Below are 17,623 nucleotides of genomic sequence, written 5' to 3'. Positions count from 1 at the left end.
TTAGGCGAGGCTTCAATCCGTTAAATACCTCCGTCATTTTTGACGTGTTACTTGAAATATATAATTATTTTAATAATAAATAATATTAATAAAGTTGATATATAAGATATTCTTTTAAATTAATATGTGTTTTTTAAATAGGAATTACTTCTGATGAAAAATTATACGACATCCATAAAAACAATTGATTCAAACAAATATCACTCATTAGTCCGTTCTTCGTAAAAAGAAAATGTTATATGTACATGTGCTCGTTGAACTGCAACCCGTTTAAGTTTCAATTTCACACAAGTGTTTATCATCAAATTAAAATTTTGAAAATCCAACAAACAAATCTAATAATGTAAACATTGAATTAGACCAAAAATCAACCATCTATAAAATTCTCACAAAAAGATATTAAACAAAACTCAAATATATTGAGAACAAACCAAAAACATCCGGTGAAAAGTGTTTTTGGAAAAAGATAAAGTAAATGGACTAAAATCTTGACGACAGCTAGGAAAAGAAGAGAGATACTTGAGGTTATGATATTTTCTTTTTAGAAGGCTATGCTAGAATTTAATATGTCTCCGCTAAGTGCTTGGAATACTTGTGTGAAGATTTTGAAATTAATTTCTAATATCAACGAACTTATAATATTTATACGGAATTCGCAATATTTTCCTGAAACATATATCAGAACAATCGTATATAATTCACAGTCCGTAATTTAATCATGTGTCTTGGCTTTGTTTCACTGACATGTGTTCTGTCTGTTTTTCCGTCACCGTAAAATACACATAAGAAAATGCTGAATCATACAATTATGGGACGCCATCCAGCCATACTATAATGCACACATGATGTCGTTATATTATTTCGGATCTCTCAAAACGAGAAAGCCCTGCAGTCCATTGTAGACTTTTGCATCTCCGAATAAATGGAACCATAATAAAGCAATAATTCAGAATAAAAAATTAAGTGTAGATATTTCCAGATAAGTAGGAAAGGAGTAACGGATAAATAAGAATTCAGATCTTATCCAGAACCGCAGACACGTGCTGATGAAACAAGGACAGCTATGAAGACCAGGACCAAGATCGAAACTGTCTCGTACTTGTTCAAATCTTATCACCCAGATAAGCTTGAAAAGTAGTAGTACTCTCCCGACTCACGAGTGAGCTACTGTTTTTCGCACGTATTTTAATATGTTCGGTAGAATTATTTATAAATAATATTCTTTTAAGCTTTAATTTTATATTGAAGTAAGATTTATATTTTCATATAAAACAGAAAAATTAAAAAAATATATTTTTAAATTATATTTATAAATACCTGAATATATTAAAATGATTGCAGTATACTATCATTATGGACCTTGTGGCTTGTAGTAGGCTGAGAAAAAACCGATTTGTAACCGAAATCGAACCGAAACCGGGAAAAACCGGAGAAAACCAATCCGAATATAACTGATCCGAAACCGAAACCAAAAAATTAAAAACGAACCGATTTAAACAGTTTGGTTCCGATTATACCTCCCAACCGAACCGGTTATTAAAATAATAATAAAATAATAAATAATATATGTAATATATAATAAATATATAATCTATATCATATTTGAAAATCAAAAAATCTATTCTAATATCTCAAGGAAACATAAGTCCGTGTTTTATTTCATACTCAGTGAATATCTCATGCTTACTGCTGGCCTTCTACTCCCAATTCTGTGTAGGTGTAGGCCATGAGGTTGTGATATTTATAATACTCCTTACATCCCAATTTAGATGAGCTTTTTACTTATTTCACACATATTAAGAAATATTAAATGATTTTCTTTTTTCCCACCTATGCCCATATTTATTGTGTTGACTTTTTAGTTAGATGGTACATTGGCAATAATAAATAAGCAAGGGTAATCATGGAAGATTGTTAATAAAAGTGCATTGAAAAGAGAGAGATTCAACTATTTTGGGGTAATTTTTTTTCAAAAAGATCATCTAATTTGGGATAGAGGGGGTATATGGTATTTCTGTATGAATATTCTAGTTAAAAGCTAGTTTAATACTATTGGCAGGAGTTTCTTGAATGAAATAATGTTATTTTTGTTAGACTTCATATTAATTATTATGTCTAGATTATGTGTATCAATTTGTCTTGTTGATGTATTATTTTTCATTTTTATATTTGTCGGTTTTATAACCGAAACCGAACCGATTATAACCGAACCGAGGTTTTTTAAACCAAAACCGAAACCAAATCCGAACCGACGGTTGCGGTTTTCGATTTTAAAAACCGAAAATATATGGTTACGGTTCTAATTTTATCCCGAAACGAGCCGAACCGGCCATGCTCTCCCCTAGCTTGCAGTAGTATGCAGACGCATAGATGACGGGGACTGTATCTGCCCTCTATAGCGGAATGTGCATGTATCTACTAGCTTTGCACATTGTTCTGAACGCAAAAATGTATATACAGTAAAATGTTGATTAATTAGTGTTGATTATGATGAATTAGTATTTGTATTTATATTTTTATTCTTATATAATATTTAGTACTTGTTAGATTAATATTGGAAAATTATTTTTTTATATAATTTTACATTATTATGAAAATTGTAACAAATGAAAAGTTAAAATTTGTATTTAATTGCTACATATGTTTTGATTTTCAATTAGATGTGCAACTAATTAAGGAGAGATGATCAGTAAGTAACTTCTATTTTGTAGTGTTCACGCGGCCTCCATGAAAGTGTGGAGGTGAATAAATAACTTTATATATTCTGTGGATTTTCACATATTCAAAGTCACACTTTCATTAAAATTACACTTTCTTTTATTTTGTCAAATAAACAATCTCAATATCACATATATTCTGGAAATTTGAATTTTCAGAATATTTAAATGTCAAAAAAAAGAGAAAAGACTTTTTCAGGTAATACTTAACTTCTATTAATTAATACTCTCCAAATTTAACAAGGTATTTTAATTTTATAGAAGAATTGACAATGGATACTAAATACTATTATGCCAGGATGTCATCAAAAACGAAATAAGTTGTCTAGATTAGGTAGTAGTATATTCTCTGAATCCTCCACACACTCATATAATGTAGATGGATATACTTCTTTTTTGTTAAGTATATCGGATATACCTATTTTTGCTAATCAATTCATTGAATATACTTATCCCCTGCCAATAAATTCACTGGATATACTTATTAATACTATTTGTTACATGATTGGATATTGTTCAATATTATATCCTTTCATTATAAGTGTTTTATAAAATCTTGATGATTGAGCTTGATATGATTTAAAAGTAGCACTTTTACTTGATTATTTTTATTTTGTCAATCAAATTCAATTATACGCTTTTGAATTATTAAAATATTCCATGCATCTTGATTAAGTAATTCATTCGCTAAATAAGTGATATGATTTTGGTTTATTTACCTCAGGGGATAATTTGTAAACATTACTTTCCATTTTCCAACATGTGGAGAAAGACAAACGATAAGAATAGTCTAGAGATGTGGCTTATTGTTCTCGGCAAGACGCAGAAAATAAACAATGAAAGATGTGGCGTTAAGTAATGTGAAAAGTTGGGCGAGGACGAAATGACACCGAAATCGCGTGGAAGCTCGTGGAGATTATTATTAATCATAAAAAAAAACCCATATGGCTTCTTCAATATATGAGAGATATTATAAAAACAACATAATTTCCAATTAAATTGTATTCTTGGATAATGTCAGTTGTTGAGTACCGGATAAAGTAGTTGTCGATTTTTTCTTGTTTTTCACCTTCATATTTATATATTTTAAGTATTGTTCTTGGAATCAGATATTTATCCGTGATAGTTATAATTCATTTGATTAATTCATATTTCGTGTTTATATAGATTAAGGACCATTTTTGTGAGTTTAAAATAAATGTTTCTCACTTAAAATAAAAAAGTGGAATAGAAGTTAGAAGTTGGAAGCAAGTTAAGACTTATGAGTGATTAAAGTGTTTGGAAAATACAAGTTAAGACTTATAAGTGATTATAGTGTTTGGGAAAGAAGTGGAAGTCAGGAAACAAAAACTAGTATTCTTAGCTTTATTTTTATAAGTACTTCTTGATTTTTTTACACAAATGATACAAATAAATATTTCTAACTTATAACTCCAGAAGCCGGGTTTAAAAGTCTGAGCCAAACACCCAGTAAATTTTTTATTTTCTTTTATTACAAATTAAATTTGATTCACGCTTCCTTATCTTAAGATGTTAAGTAAAAAGATTGTGTTATGGATATTTTTTGGATAAGAATAATTGATCTTAAATTTCTATAAAAAAATATTTTGTTAGAAAATTATGAAACTAAATTTTAGAAATATCAAATCTTTATTGTGATTGTGTAAAATTAGATTAATCAGCAAAATGATTCGTTTTGTGTTTATTCGACTCAGTTATTTTTTTTAAGTTGTTTTATGAATTTTTATTATTGAATTTATCTTTTTTCAAAAGAATATATATATCAAAAATTTAAAATGATAACTTGAACCGTGTATACTTGAAGTCAACCCCAGGCCAGGACTTACTAGGATTCGAAACACTTAGGGACTGGTATTGTATCATGACTTTTAATGATAAATTTTGAGAAGATGATTTTAATGGATTTTATAGACTTTTAATGACTCTCGTTGACTTCTTAAGATTTCAAAAACAATTCATGACTCCTGAGACAATAATTTTTAAAAACTTTAACGGACTTTGTTTTTACAAATTCATGACTTTGAAATACTTTAATAGACTTTTATTAAAATCACAAATAGCCTCTCTGAAACCCTCTAGACCTTTTGTTACCCAAGTTGGGTGTATGTTCACAAATCTGGCGACTACAAAATCGAGTACAAGATATTATTGCTGTATTATATATGCTGCAACATTTTTGGTCTACTTAATACTACAACATTTTTGGTCTACTTAACTAGAGCTTCTCGTCGATACAGAATTCTGCTTCACTTGATTCAGTCACTATATGTGGATTGTTAGGCTTGAAGGTGTACGAATGTTTAATTGGTAGGTATGGCCTTTGCATGGCATATATGCCTGGTAGGCTCTGAATGTAGCTGAATTTTCGTTTTATGCTTATAACAAGATTGAGATCATCGACAATTTGTATATATTAAAAATCATGAGTAGAAGCAAGTAGATCTATATGTATGTAAAAATACAGAATGATAATAGAAAATCATAATAGAGAAGAAAAATGATGAATTGGATAGACTTTTCGCAGAGGATGAACCCTAGGTTGGAGCGACCGGTTAATTGAGGGAAGATAAAGTCATGTCAAATCTTTTCAAGAATGGCCTGACAATTTTCTGAAAAAAATATGTGCAATTTTCTATAGAAAGTCATTAAAAGTCTGTCAATTATATATTTCCACCAAAGTCATTGACATATTGAATAACAACTGACTTTTAATAACTCTTTAAAAGTTGTAATTCAATACCTCAAACTTTGAAAGACTTTTTAGAAATCCTGATACAATACCTCTTTACTTTTAAAGAGTATTTAAAAATCTTAATTCAATACACCTTGATTTTAAAAGTCAATAAAAGTCATTGAAAATCACGATACAATACCAGCCCCTTATTTTGAAGCCCAATCTGACCAACACAATCATACACGAGTGACAGAGCCATTTTCTTCCAGATTTTGAGTTTGTAAATCACATGGGTTACATATGGGCCTTCGGACGAGATTTGGGTAGGTAAGTAGAGCCCGACAATTTTTGTCATTATTGTTTGCTTTTTAAAACTCAGCCCAACAGTTTACCCATCTTTAAATCAACTCACTCCTGGAGGCTGGACTTCTGGAGCATACATGATACACCACAGGAAATATGTTTTCCGACCACCAGTACCAGAAACGCGTCTGCATCGACCGCTGAAAATTTGGACATTAATCCATTCCTACAATACACTTCTCGGATTAAGAAACAGGAACTATGTAATATTTGAAGATTTTTATTAAAATTTAAATGATATTATTATCATATTAAAATAATATATTTAGTAACTAATAATTTGAAATAATTATAAACGCTATTTTTATAACGTCGTTGGTGCAGACTTTACCGGATCATAACAGACTTTACTTGATCAATATTTAAATGATTTTAGTTAATCGCTATAGCCAAATCGCTGAGATTGATTGTGATTGTTAGATACTATTTGCCGTTGTCCTCGATCTAAGATGTCATCTATCCTGCTTTATAAATTAGTTTATAAAAGTAATATTTGAAAGATAAGAAATTATATAAAAATATGACTTCTCGCAGATAGATGATTATTGTCGAAAATTGACAAACGCTACATATCTCTTAGGAGTAGTTTGATTTGAGGAGTAATATGGGGTTGAAACGAAAAATCGGGTTAAATTGGTATAAGTTTGAAATATCGTATATGATATCAGAGCATCTCCAAGGAGAATATGTATAATGATCGGTTATATTGATTGGCTAAATTTATTATGTAAATTTTTTGCTAAGCGGACATGTATATGCTCTAATGGATTATGTATAATTGTGGTTGTGTAAAATTATAACTAAGGGCTTACTTGGTTCTACAAATATAGCCAACTATATGTTTGGTTATATTTTTTGCTAAAGGGATGGAGGGTTGGAGTTGTATAATTTTTGGATAATTTCTATAAGTGCCATCTAAATGCCACCTAGATGCCACATATACAATTTTAGCTAAAGGTTTTTGGGGTTGGAGATGCTCTCGTGTGTTTGTTTGAGTACTGGAATCAACATATACAATTTTTGTAAAAAAAATTAATTTATATGCTCTCTCGCAACAAATAGAGGAACCGAGAATGAATATGCGCTTATATGATGCGCTTCGACTTAGTCCTCTAACTCTAACCTTAATTAAAAATATTAATAAAATTACAATTTAAAAAAATCTTTCTCATGCCTTGGCCTTCATCATCTAACCCTTCATAATTATTTGTTGTGTGTGAGAATAATAGTCAGGGCAATTCTTCGTACGTGGCTTTTATTGACTACGAGCAATTCATTAACGATGTTGCGTATATTCCCGGCACTCATCTTTCACTTCTCTCCTCAATCGATCGTCACTCTCTTGATCAAGGTTAGGGAAAGAATAAGAAATTTGATCAGGTATGGTTTTCGTGCGTTACAACTAACTAAAGGTACTAATAAGATTCCTTTTTCTTTTGTCACTATTTTTGTTCGATATGTCCATTCTATTCCGTCATCGTTGTCTTATAAATTTTGATTTGATTTATAAGTATATCGATTTTTCTGATTTTAATAATACGAGATTGATTTGGTAGAAAGTTCAAAATTATGTAGATTTAGGTGTTGTGAATTAGAAATAGGATTTTGATTTATCTTTTAGATGTAATTTATGTTTTGATCTATGTGATTTTTGTGTATCATTTTGATTTAGAGACACGATATAATTCTTATAAATCACAACATGTTAGAACTCTTTAACATCTTTGTCGGTGGTAGTGCTGATGGTGTAGCGGTGGTTATCATGGATGTAATGGTGGTTGAATCTGTTACGTTTTTGAATTCATAATTATTATGATTCTTTGATTTTTAGGCAATAATTTATTTTTAAACTGGATTGGCTTTAATTACAGGAACTCTTTTACTGACTATTCAGTATTTGTCTCTATTAGCTTTAATTAGAATAGTTACATTCTAAATTGTGATTGTGATTGGATAAATATTCTTTATGAATATTTAGTATATTGATATATGTTTTGTTAGGTTTGTTTTTTTCCAGGATGATTGAAAGCGAGCTGTTACGCCACTTATTGCTATTCTTTTCTCATACATTTAAGCTTTATTGTCTAAACGTCCGAAATTATGCTTGCATGATTTTCGGTTAGATGATAAACTTTTTTGAAAGAAAGAAATAAAAAATGAATACATCTCATACCTCCATCTTATGTCCACCTCACCACTTAGGTATCAAAAACCCATATCTTGGGGATTTAAGGTATGAGTTTGAGATTTTGTTTCCTCCAACCAAACACAAGGTACAAGTTTGGAATGGACTATAACCTCATACCTGATTCTTGATACCCATGAACCAAATGACCCCTTGGATACTTATGTCGAGTAAAGTATTAACTGAAACAAATCATGACTTTACAAAAGTAATTATACCCTCATTCGTGGTTTGAAATCATATGTTGACATGTTTTTAAGCGTTTTTATGGTAAAAATTTTTTATCATAAAAGAACTTTCAATAGCCCGTTAAATTGGTGGTTCCTCCAATTAATTTACCATTATACTCATTGATGTTTCTTTTAATATTTTAGATTTTTTAGAGCTCACTTTTAAAGATAAAGTAAATAACTCATATCTGGTGTGGAGGAGTATGGTTGCATGTGGTGCTAATCTGAGTTATATGTGGAGGAGTATAGTTGCAACACAAGATTTGGTTCGCCAAGGAAGTAAAAAACGGATTGAGAATGAAGAGACGGCGACTGTTTGGAAGATACCGTGGTTATCTTGTTGAAAAAAATGTATACTTAACAACTGAGATGCCTCAACAGTTAGAGCATGCTCGAGTTGCGAGTTTGATGGAAACAGATAGAAAGCAATGGGATGATGAGTTGATAAGGGATATATGTAATGAAAGGGACGTAGAGTTAATAAGAAGTATTCCACTGACACGACAGAGAGGGGAGGATTCATGGCACTGGATTCTAAAGGAGTCAAGAACTTTTTCTATTCGTAGTTGTTATAGAAAGATTCAAGGAGAACAACCTTGGGGGAATACAGATTTTTGGGGAAAAATTTGGAAGCTGGAGCTGCCAGGTAAAGTGATTAATTTTACATGGAAAGTATGTCGTTCTGAGTTGTCAACTGTTATGGCTCTTGCAGCAAAAAGAGTGCAGATTGATACCCGATGTTCTTGGTGTTTAGTGCGTAGTGAAGATGCAACTCGCGAGTTATTCGACTGATCGTTTGCATGGATGGTCTGGGCACATGTGGGATTACAGGAGGTCGATTCAGGTGGATACGAGGGAGTATCAATGATATATTTCATCAAATGGCCAGTGTTTGTACTCCATAGAAGCTGGCATTGATTGTTATGATCTGTTGGAACCTATGGAATAGAAGAAATAGGTGGGTGTGGGATAAGATTAGGACCTTTGATTTTGGTGTTCAAGCAACGGCAATGAATATGTTGCAGGAGTGAAAGCAAAATCATTAGAAAAGCATAAGTATCAGGTGGTGTCCAACACAAGTCCGAGAAGGTGGCGGAAGCCTGAACAAGGATGGGTAAAAGTTAATATTGATGTTGCTGTGTTTATGGAGTCTGGTTGTACTGGTGTGGGAAGTATTATCCGAGACTGGAGCAGAGGTTTTATTAGAGCTCAAAATCAAAAAATAACCGCAGTCTATCAACCTCGGGAAGCTGAAGAAATTGCGTTGAAGGAAGCTCTCTCCTGGTAAAGGAACTTGGATACAGAATGTGTGTTTTTGAAACAGATGCTAAGGCGTTAGAAGATGCATGCAAAAATGTCCAAGGGCGTACTTATCTTTACTCAATTGTGTCAAGTTGTGTTGATATGTTTAAGCACTATGATCAAGTGCTAGTTAATTTTGTCCATCGGCCTGCGAATGCAGTGGCTCATTCATTAGGAAGGGCTGCTCATTCTATACCAGGCATCCACGAGTGGGTTGATACCGCTCTGGAGTTGAGTTTGTTTCTGATGTTTTGATCATTACTTCAATTTAATAAAAAACACGTACATTTATTTTTAAAAAAAAGATAAAGTAAATAACTTTTTTTTAAAAGGACACAATATGATGATGCTAGTGATGGTGCTGAAAGGATATCTGTTAACCCACTCAGAACTTTTTGAATCATACTTATGGGTCATTTGTTAAATCTGAACGATATTTTCTGGATAGTTAAAAATCTGGATGAGTGACAAATCTGGATGGAAGAAAATAATATCATTTGTTAAACAAAATTTAAAATTATCTGAACGATAAAATTTATACTTTTTTAGTGTTTAATATATTATTATAGTTGCACATAGTTATATATTAATTGAAGTATTTGAGAAAAAAAATATCTTTGATCTAATTGAATGTAAGGTTGGTTGGATTATTTATATATTCAAAAAACAAAAATTAATTTTATAGCTTCAAAAAATTTAGTTATTTTAAATATTTTATAATTATTTTTTATAATTCTAATTTATGTTATTGTCCAAATTTTAAGTTTTTATAAAAAAAATAGTGAACCTTCCTTTTGCATAATATCAAAATTTTGATATTAATAATATTCATATGTAATTTTTATTATTTTTATATTTTCAATAATAATATACTATTTTGATATTAATAATATTATTATTGATAAAAGATGGTGTAAATTATAATATGTGATAATAGTATAATAAAAAATAGAAAATTTACATGTCTTTAATTAATTGATATATTGTCAGTGTCACGAAACCCAAGTTTTAGGGTTGTAGTAGACTTCTGAACGACACCTGCTACCTTTTGGTCACTCATCCAGCTACTTTTGGTTTCGTCCAGATAAAAAAGAAAGTTGCCAAACAGTCTTAATTAAAGATGAGCGAATCGTTCAGGCCATTCCGCTTCGTTCACTCGTTAACAAATGCACCCTTAGACTCAAATTCTTCTAGACTCACCGCAGTTGTCATTCCATAACTTACCCGAAATACTCTTTACTCTTCGATAAAGACAGCACATCAAACTAAAGAGCAAGTCTTTCTAAAAGATGCTCTTCAATTAAAAATAATAGTAAAAATTAAAAATCATTTAGTCTGAAACAAAATATTTATCTACTTAATTTTTTAATCACAACATACTAATATTATTTGTACAAATATAGCGGGTGTTTGGATGTCGTGCTTCTCAACTTAAAAGAGACATAAGCTGAGTTCTACTTCTTTGCTACCGTTTGGCAAATTATAAGAGGTGCTTAAATGTTGTAATAAAAGCCCAAGAAAAAAGCTAGGTTACCTGGCTTTTTTCCCGAACTCTAGCTTCTTTCTGATCTTCTTCACTGTTGCTTAATGTACCGGATCCTAGACAATTGTTTAGTCTCATGCTAAAGAAACTTTGTAAAATTTGAAATAAATAAATCTACACACGAGATCATTTATACCAGAGATAATTTTTAAAAAAAATTAATTAATTCATGACTCAAGATGCATAATAAATCGTAGATTTATTATCATAATTTATTTTAATAATAAAATTTTGTATTTATAATATATTTCATGTGTTAATAATAAAAGGTCTTATATTATTATAATTTATTTTTTAATAGAAACAAATTACTATATTATAAAATTACGAAACTATACCAACTTAAAAGTTAAGTTATCCAAACACTTATAAAACTTCTCGTAACTTATAAGTCACAGTATCCAAACACTTCTGGTAGCTTATAAGTTAACACCAACTTCTCACTTTTAATCCACTTCTTTACTTTAAGCAATAAGTCACTCCAGGGGACTTATTGCTTAAAGTAATTTCCTAAGGGGACAATTTCCGAAATATCAGTTTTTCTAAAATTTGTAAATATGACATAACAAAATTATACTCTAACAAATTATTTTAAATATAGATAAATTTTAGTTTAATTACATCTATTTGGCTTATCGTACAAGCTAAACTACTCCATTTAGGTAGAGTACCCAAACGCTCCACTATAAAAACCTCTTTTAACCCTCCAGGGTTTCATTTTACACACACTAAACACACACACATTTTCACACACAAAATCAACAGCAATGGCGAGCAGCGAAGCAGAGCGCAAAGTAGAGAAAGAGGTCGTCGCCGATAAGGAAGAAGAAGACAACGCCGCCGCCGCCGCCGAAGACGAGGATACCGGTGCTCAGGTCGCTCCGATCGTCCGCTTAGAAGAGGTCGCCGTCACTACCGGTGAAGAAAATGAAGAAGCTATTCTCGATCTGTATGCTTCTTTATCGATTTATATATAATCTTGTGTTTATTACTTAATTTCATAAATTTATGGTTTATTATTGTTAAGTAGCAGATTTATATGATTTTTAATTGATTGATGAATATTTATATGTTGATGTTGATTTGCGTATATATGCGATAATCGAAGATATAGAGATGTGGGAAAGGCTTTAGGATGATTGAGTTATATATTTGTATGGTATGTTTGGGCAGTAAGTCGAAGCTGTATAGATTCGATAAAGACGGAAACCAGTGGAAAGAGAGGGGTGCTGGTACTGTGAAGTTTTTGAAGCACAAGGAGACGGGAAAGGTTCGATTGGTTATGCGCCAATCAAAGACTCTCAAGATCTGTGCTAATCATCTAGGTTTGTTTTTCTAGATGTGAAGTTTTGAGTTTTGTGGGTTAGAAGTTGATGGTTTGGGATTGGATTTTGAATTTGTGTTTTTGTTTTGTCGTTTTTTGTAGTTGTGGCTGGTATGACTGTTCAAGAACATGCTGGGAATGAGAAGTCGTGTGTTTGGCATGCTACTGATTTTGCTGATGGTGAACTTAAGGATGAGCTGTTCTGCATCAGATTTGGATCCATTGAGAGTATGTTTTAACTAAAGAATTTGCTTTTATGAGTTTATGCTGTGTGTGATGTTGTTTCTTGAGTTTGTTTGTGTACTTGTTTAATTGGTGCAAATGAATGTCTAATTAACTTGGGAAACAATTTAATAGAAAAATAATAAACAATTTGGTAGGAAATGTTGGGATGACCTGTTTAAGCTCAATGGTGAGAGGAAATACTCATTGATTGATTATCAGGCAAGATTTGATGTGGTTGGAAATTTGTGTGTATGTGTATACCGTGTGTTAGTGGGAAAGGTGATAATTTTGTTTATTAATCTGAACTCTGAAGGAAAGAAATTAATAGTATCATCATGGGAAATGTAAAGCAAGAGCGAAGGAGAAAATAGAAGAAAGAAAAGAGTTTTGATGCCACAGAGTGCTTAATTTATTGAAATTCGAGACACAAACATGAGACCAGATAGGCTAAATTTGTATAACAAGTATTTGAACACTTAGAATCGTTGCCTAGTCAAAACTAATTTGTAAAAGCAGTTGCTACTTTAAGGCAACTTGCCTGGCCCAATATAAATTGAGGGCATGTTGTCTGTCGTTACTCAAGCACTTTCCCTAGTTATGCCTTTGATGTTATTTTGCCTGCTACATTGTGCAGGAACGGATGATAAAACCGACAACAGGAGTTGTATAATTTTAATGCAGGGACATAATTGTTCATTTTGATGTTTCTAATTGAGGAAATGAATTTGGGGGATTACTTTATAACGATGACAAAATGAAATTCTTCCTTGGAAATTAGGAATATTTTGTGGAAAATTACTTCTGTGCTCTTAAACTTGCCAACCTAATGTGTATTGCTACATTTGAAAGTAAAGGATGGGATGAGAAGTGGAGTCACTGCATTCTGTCAATAAAATGAAGTGAAAGGGTGTGAATGTCAGTGTTAAAATTGATCGTGATTATTGTTGCTTTATTGCTTTCTGTGACCTTATTTTAATTATGTCCTGTTAGTTGTCACATTCTTTCAACGTTAATATGAATGTATATCTAATTCACATGGGGGTATCATGAATATTAAATGTTTCTGATGACTTTTTTAAGGGTCTAATGAATAATGATCAAGTTACCCTTGTAAGATTAATTTATAATAAAAACCACAGTTCAGTGAATGTTATGTTCATTTTTTGTTTTAGTTGCATTGATATTCGATTTCAACATCTTACAACATTGGTGATATTGGTGAAACGACAACACCAAATCTGACAGCTTATTCTTGTAGTTTTGGTCTTATCCCCTAAATCAAGGTGTTTGTTTTCAGATTGCAAGCTTTTTATGGAAACATTCCAAGAGGTTGCCGAATCCCAAGGGAAGAAAGAAGAAAGTGAGGGGACTGGTGCAGCTGCTGAGCTACTTGAGAAGTTGAGTGTGGAAGAGAAGAAAGATGAAAAGAAAGCAGAGGAAGATGTGACTGCTGCAACCACCAAGGATGCCAAGGAGCCTGAGAAGGCAGAGTCAAAAAAGGAAGAATGAGGAACTGGGCTCCAGACCTCGAGAGATGTCTACAGTCTAGATTACGTCCTTTCAGTTTGCCGAGGTTGATATTTTTGCCTCAGTAGCTACCTGCCCGTCTATTGCATGTTCAGCCTGGTAAATTTGCAATAGATTGTTATTAGTGGGTAGGAATGGTGTGGATGTGTCGGTCTGTCATTGAATTTGCCACCTTTGATCCAAACTTAAGGTCATGCATTCAATTTATAGGGTCTATCATATTTTGAGTCTGGTTTTGTCCTGGTGTGAGTTACATGTCAATGAATGATACGTAAAAACCTTAAAGCTGCTGCAGAGTTTTTGGTCGGACACAATTCTTGATTTTGCAGCTTCGAGATTTATCTTATATTGAGTCTGTTTTGCCCCAGTGTACTTTCAATGATTGACACAAAAAAAAAAGCTTAATGCTGCTGCAGAATTTTTGGGCGAGCACTTTCTTTTCTCGTTAATGCTTGGGATTTATCTTTCATTTTTTTTTGAACTTTATGCATGAAAGAGTATTGTTTCTATTGTGAATGGTGGAAGAAGGGCTGAATTTGAACAAGTCACAAGTGTCATCCATCTATTCCTAGCCTGTCCAGTGTTGCTTTTTATTGAAATCTTGAACAAAGGGTTTTTTCGAACTCTTCTTTCTTTTCTCAGTTTGATCAGCTTTATTTAACTCATTTTGATTGGATTCTCTGTTTAATTTATTTTGATTTTGATTGGCTCCTTAATAACGGTGAATTAGAATGAGCTAAATGGTAGTACAATTTAATTCTTAACCGATAGAAAATAGGCAAGCCGATAAAAGAATAGTTCTGTTCGTCTGTTACTATAATAAATAGATTTCTGCAAAAAATAGCTTAAACAGAATAGTCAAAGAACTTAATAGATCAAGAATGGGGTATAATTTTTCTTAACAGATCGAGAATGTTGTTGAATTTCTGAATGTAAAACTGTTGTAATGTTAATAAAACGAACAATGACCCGCCAATTTTGCATCGACAGCAAACATAGTAGCCTGAGATTTATGATTTCAGAACAATATTATGTACGCTGGGTTTCCCTAATAGTAATAGTGTAATAGATGGCAAACATGAGACATGCTGGAAGGAAGTCGCAATTATAAACATCCTGGCTCCAAGTTTCTTTTCCCACAAGATGAAAAATTAAAAAGAAAATTTGCATAAATAGATTCAGGGCTCACCATAAGTTAGAGCTGCAATTTGCCAACTTTAGATTATACAGCTCCAGGACCTAAAACTTTGGATTAGAATCCAGCGGACTTTAAATCGGAAAGAAATTCAACTACATCTGTGCTATCGTTGATCTCCACCTTAGCTGGGTCTTTTAACAGAATTCCTAGGAGTTGCACTAGCCAGCCCTTTTGCAGGTGAGTTGGAAAACCCGTAACATCTTCAGCCTCCGGGATAGGATCATGATCGTGCACAGTATTATTTTCCCACCAATATTCTTGGACGCTAAAGCAGACGTCGTTCAACATAAGCCCCAACAATTTATTCGGGCCAGGGACATCCAGATTAATGGCAGAACCAGACCTATCACGCACGACGACATGTTCAAGCTGCTGGTTTCTAGGCTCACAGTTTCGGAGCTCAGCCAGCATGTCCTCCTCAAGAGTTAAAGTCCCCCGTCGATTAAAATCAGTAACCACAACCCTTTTAAGAGATTTGTGGTCCTTGATTGAGGAGACCAGCATGTGATGAAGGAAGAACATGTCCTTGATATCTCTCCAAATTGATTCATGGTATTCGTCATCCTTGGTAGTATCATCGGGAAGCATAAAAGATTTCTCATTAGTGCTGCAGTGCTAGACCAGTGCGTGATTTCGAGGGAACGAATGTGCTTGAATGTTTTAAGGATAAAGGGGGAGTAAACACACAACATAGCAATGGAGGGTTCCTTAATGGAAAGGGATGGAACGAGAGAGAAAAGGGAATTGAAACGCTTGGAGATACTCGAGCACCGACCTAATGCTTTTAAATCACTAAGAGACTCGTATTTCTGGTTGTCGTTGTTACTGCTCAGTTTTGTGAATATAGATATCACGAGGTCGTCCGGAAGATTTTGAAAATAGTCGTAGCCCTTACTTTGTTCATCATGCTCTAGTTTCAATTTCTTAGCCATTATACTCTAGAAATCTCAATGTACAAAAGGTGTTGCTAGAGTTCATCAAACGAATGATTATATATAGAAGTGAATTACTAACCCTCACATTCTAATCCTATACTTAATCTGATTAACCCCCAAACTGTAATCCTATACTTAATCTGATTATACCAAATCTTAATCCTATTTAAAGTTGTTTTTTTAAGTTTAATAACTAGTCCACAAGACCGCGCCTTCGCGGCGGACTTGTAATTTTTCTAAAAAAATTCAATACATGAGGTAGTTTATAGCAAGTAGTTTTTAATTGGATTTTGACTCCTCGTAGTTGCTGGCTGAGTGAGTGTAGTTTTAATTCTACTCGGTAATTTGTAACAAGCTATTAAAGTGCCTTGCTGTTTGGTAATCATTTTCCTTTCTCGTGCTACATGTATTAGGCGTTAAGCAAATTCTTATTCACGCTATTATTGTTTAAGGTGCTCTGATTCTTTATGATCTAAATTATGTTGCCCGAGTCAATAGTATACCCGTCTTATTGTTTTTTAAAAGCGTATTATTTGTATCTACCATCTTGGGCGTTTTGGTTGTCTACTTGTCTTAGTTGAGATCTCAACTTCATACATTTTTCGCCAAGAAAACAAATTATTGAGTATCGACTAAACTACAATGCTATGATATAATCATGAGGCTGGACTTGTTAAGGATTGGCAAATTCAGTAGCCGTAGAATCAAGTGAAGATCTACAAAGAGGACAACTGGACTTGTTTTTAAGCCACTTATCCACACATTCCGAATGATAAGCATGTAGGCATTCAGGCAAAACCTTTACTCTTTCGCCATCTTCAAACATTGCCAAACAGATCGAGCACTCCTCCTTCTGATCTCTCGGCACATTGTTATTATTATTATCATTTTTCCCTAACACCGAGCCATGCAAGAAAATAGGTATGCTGTCAATGGCAGCTGCATCAAGGCCTAATGCAATCGTCGGGACTGCCACAGGAATGGCCACTGTCGTCGTACTAGCATTGCTGCGACGACAGAAATAATGCAACGAAAGAAGGGCTGCTAAGAGGATGATGGAGAAGAAAAAAACAGCCACAATGAGAGTGGCTGGACTGTGGGACTTGGAGCTGAAGCTTATGATATTAATACTGAAGTAATCGCGTGGAGGTCCAAAATTGTCCGTAGCCATAAGAAAAGAGAAGAGATGAATGGGGAGAGTTTCGCGGAGATTGAATACGGGGAATGGGGTGGAAGTATGGAGAGGTTGTGATAAATAGGTGCAGCAGAGGGAGTGTAGAATGCTGCAAGTAGAAGTGATGGACAATGTTAATGAAGGTTAGGTTTGAGCAGTTGTTGCCATATTGGAAGTGAATCCAACTGCCTACATAATGTCTGAG

At 33.0% G+C, this 17,623-nt stretch overlaps 2 protein-coding genes across 2 annotated transcripts; one reads left to right on the top strand and one right to left on the bottom strand.

Annotated features, from left to right (window-relative positions):
• Positions 1–11,706: 11,706 nt before the first annotated feature.
• Positions 11,707–14,478, top strand: LOC108210136 (ran-binding protein 1 homolog a). The gene is made up of 4 exons (XM_017381407.2): positions 11,707–11,984; positions 12,209–12,360; positions 12,462–12,587; positions 13,882–14,478. Exons 1-4 carry the CDS (start codon positions 11,803–11,805, stop codon positions 14,091–14,093), a joined length of 672 nt encoding a protein of 223 aa, XP_017236896.1. The 5' UTR covers positions 11,707–11,802; the 3' UTR covers positions 14,094–14,478.
• A 2,439-nt stretch (positions 14,479–16,917) lies between these two features.
• On the bottom strand, positions 16,918–17,415 carry LOC108207442 (RING-H2 finger protein ATL66). Its single transcript, XM_017377890.1, has one exon. The coding sequence runs from the start codon at positions 17,413–17,415 to the stop codon at positions 16,918–16,920; it is 498 nt and encodes a 165-aa protein (XP_017233379.1).
• Positions 17,416–17,623: the final 208 nt, after the last annotated feature.

This window comes from Daucus carota, chromosome 2, assembly GCF_001625215.2.
Source record: "Daucus carota subsp. sativus chromosome 2, DH1 v3.0, whole genome shotgun sequence".
Classification (NCBI taxonomy): domain Eukaryota; kingdom Viridiplantae; phylum Streptophyta; class Magnoliopsida; order Apiales; family Apiaceae; genus Daucus; species Daucus carota.
The sequence above is the reverse complement of the archived record's forward strand: the minus strand, read 5'-3'. Positions and strand labels throughout refer to the sequence as shown.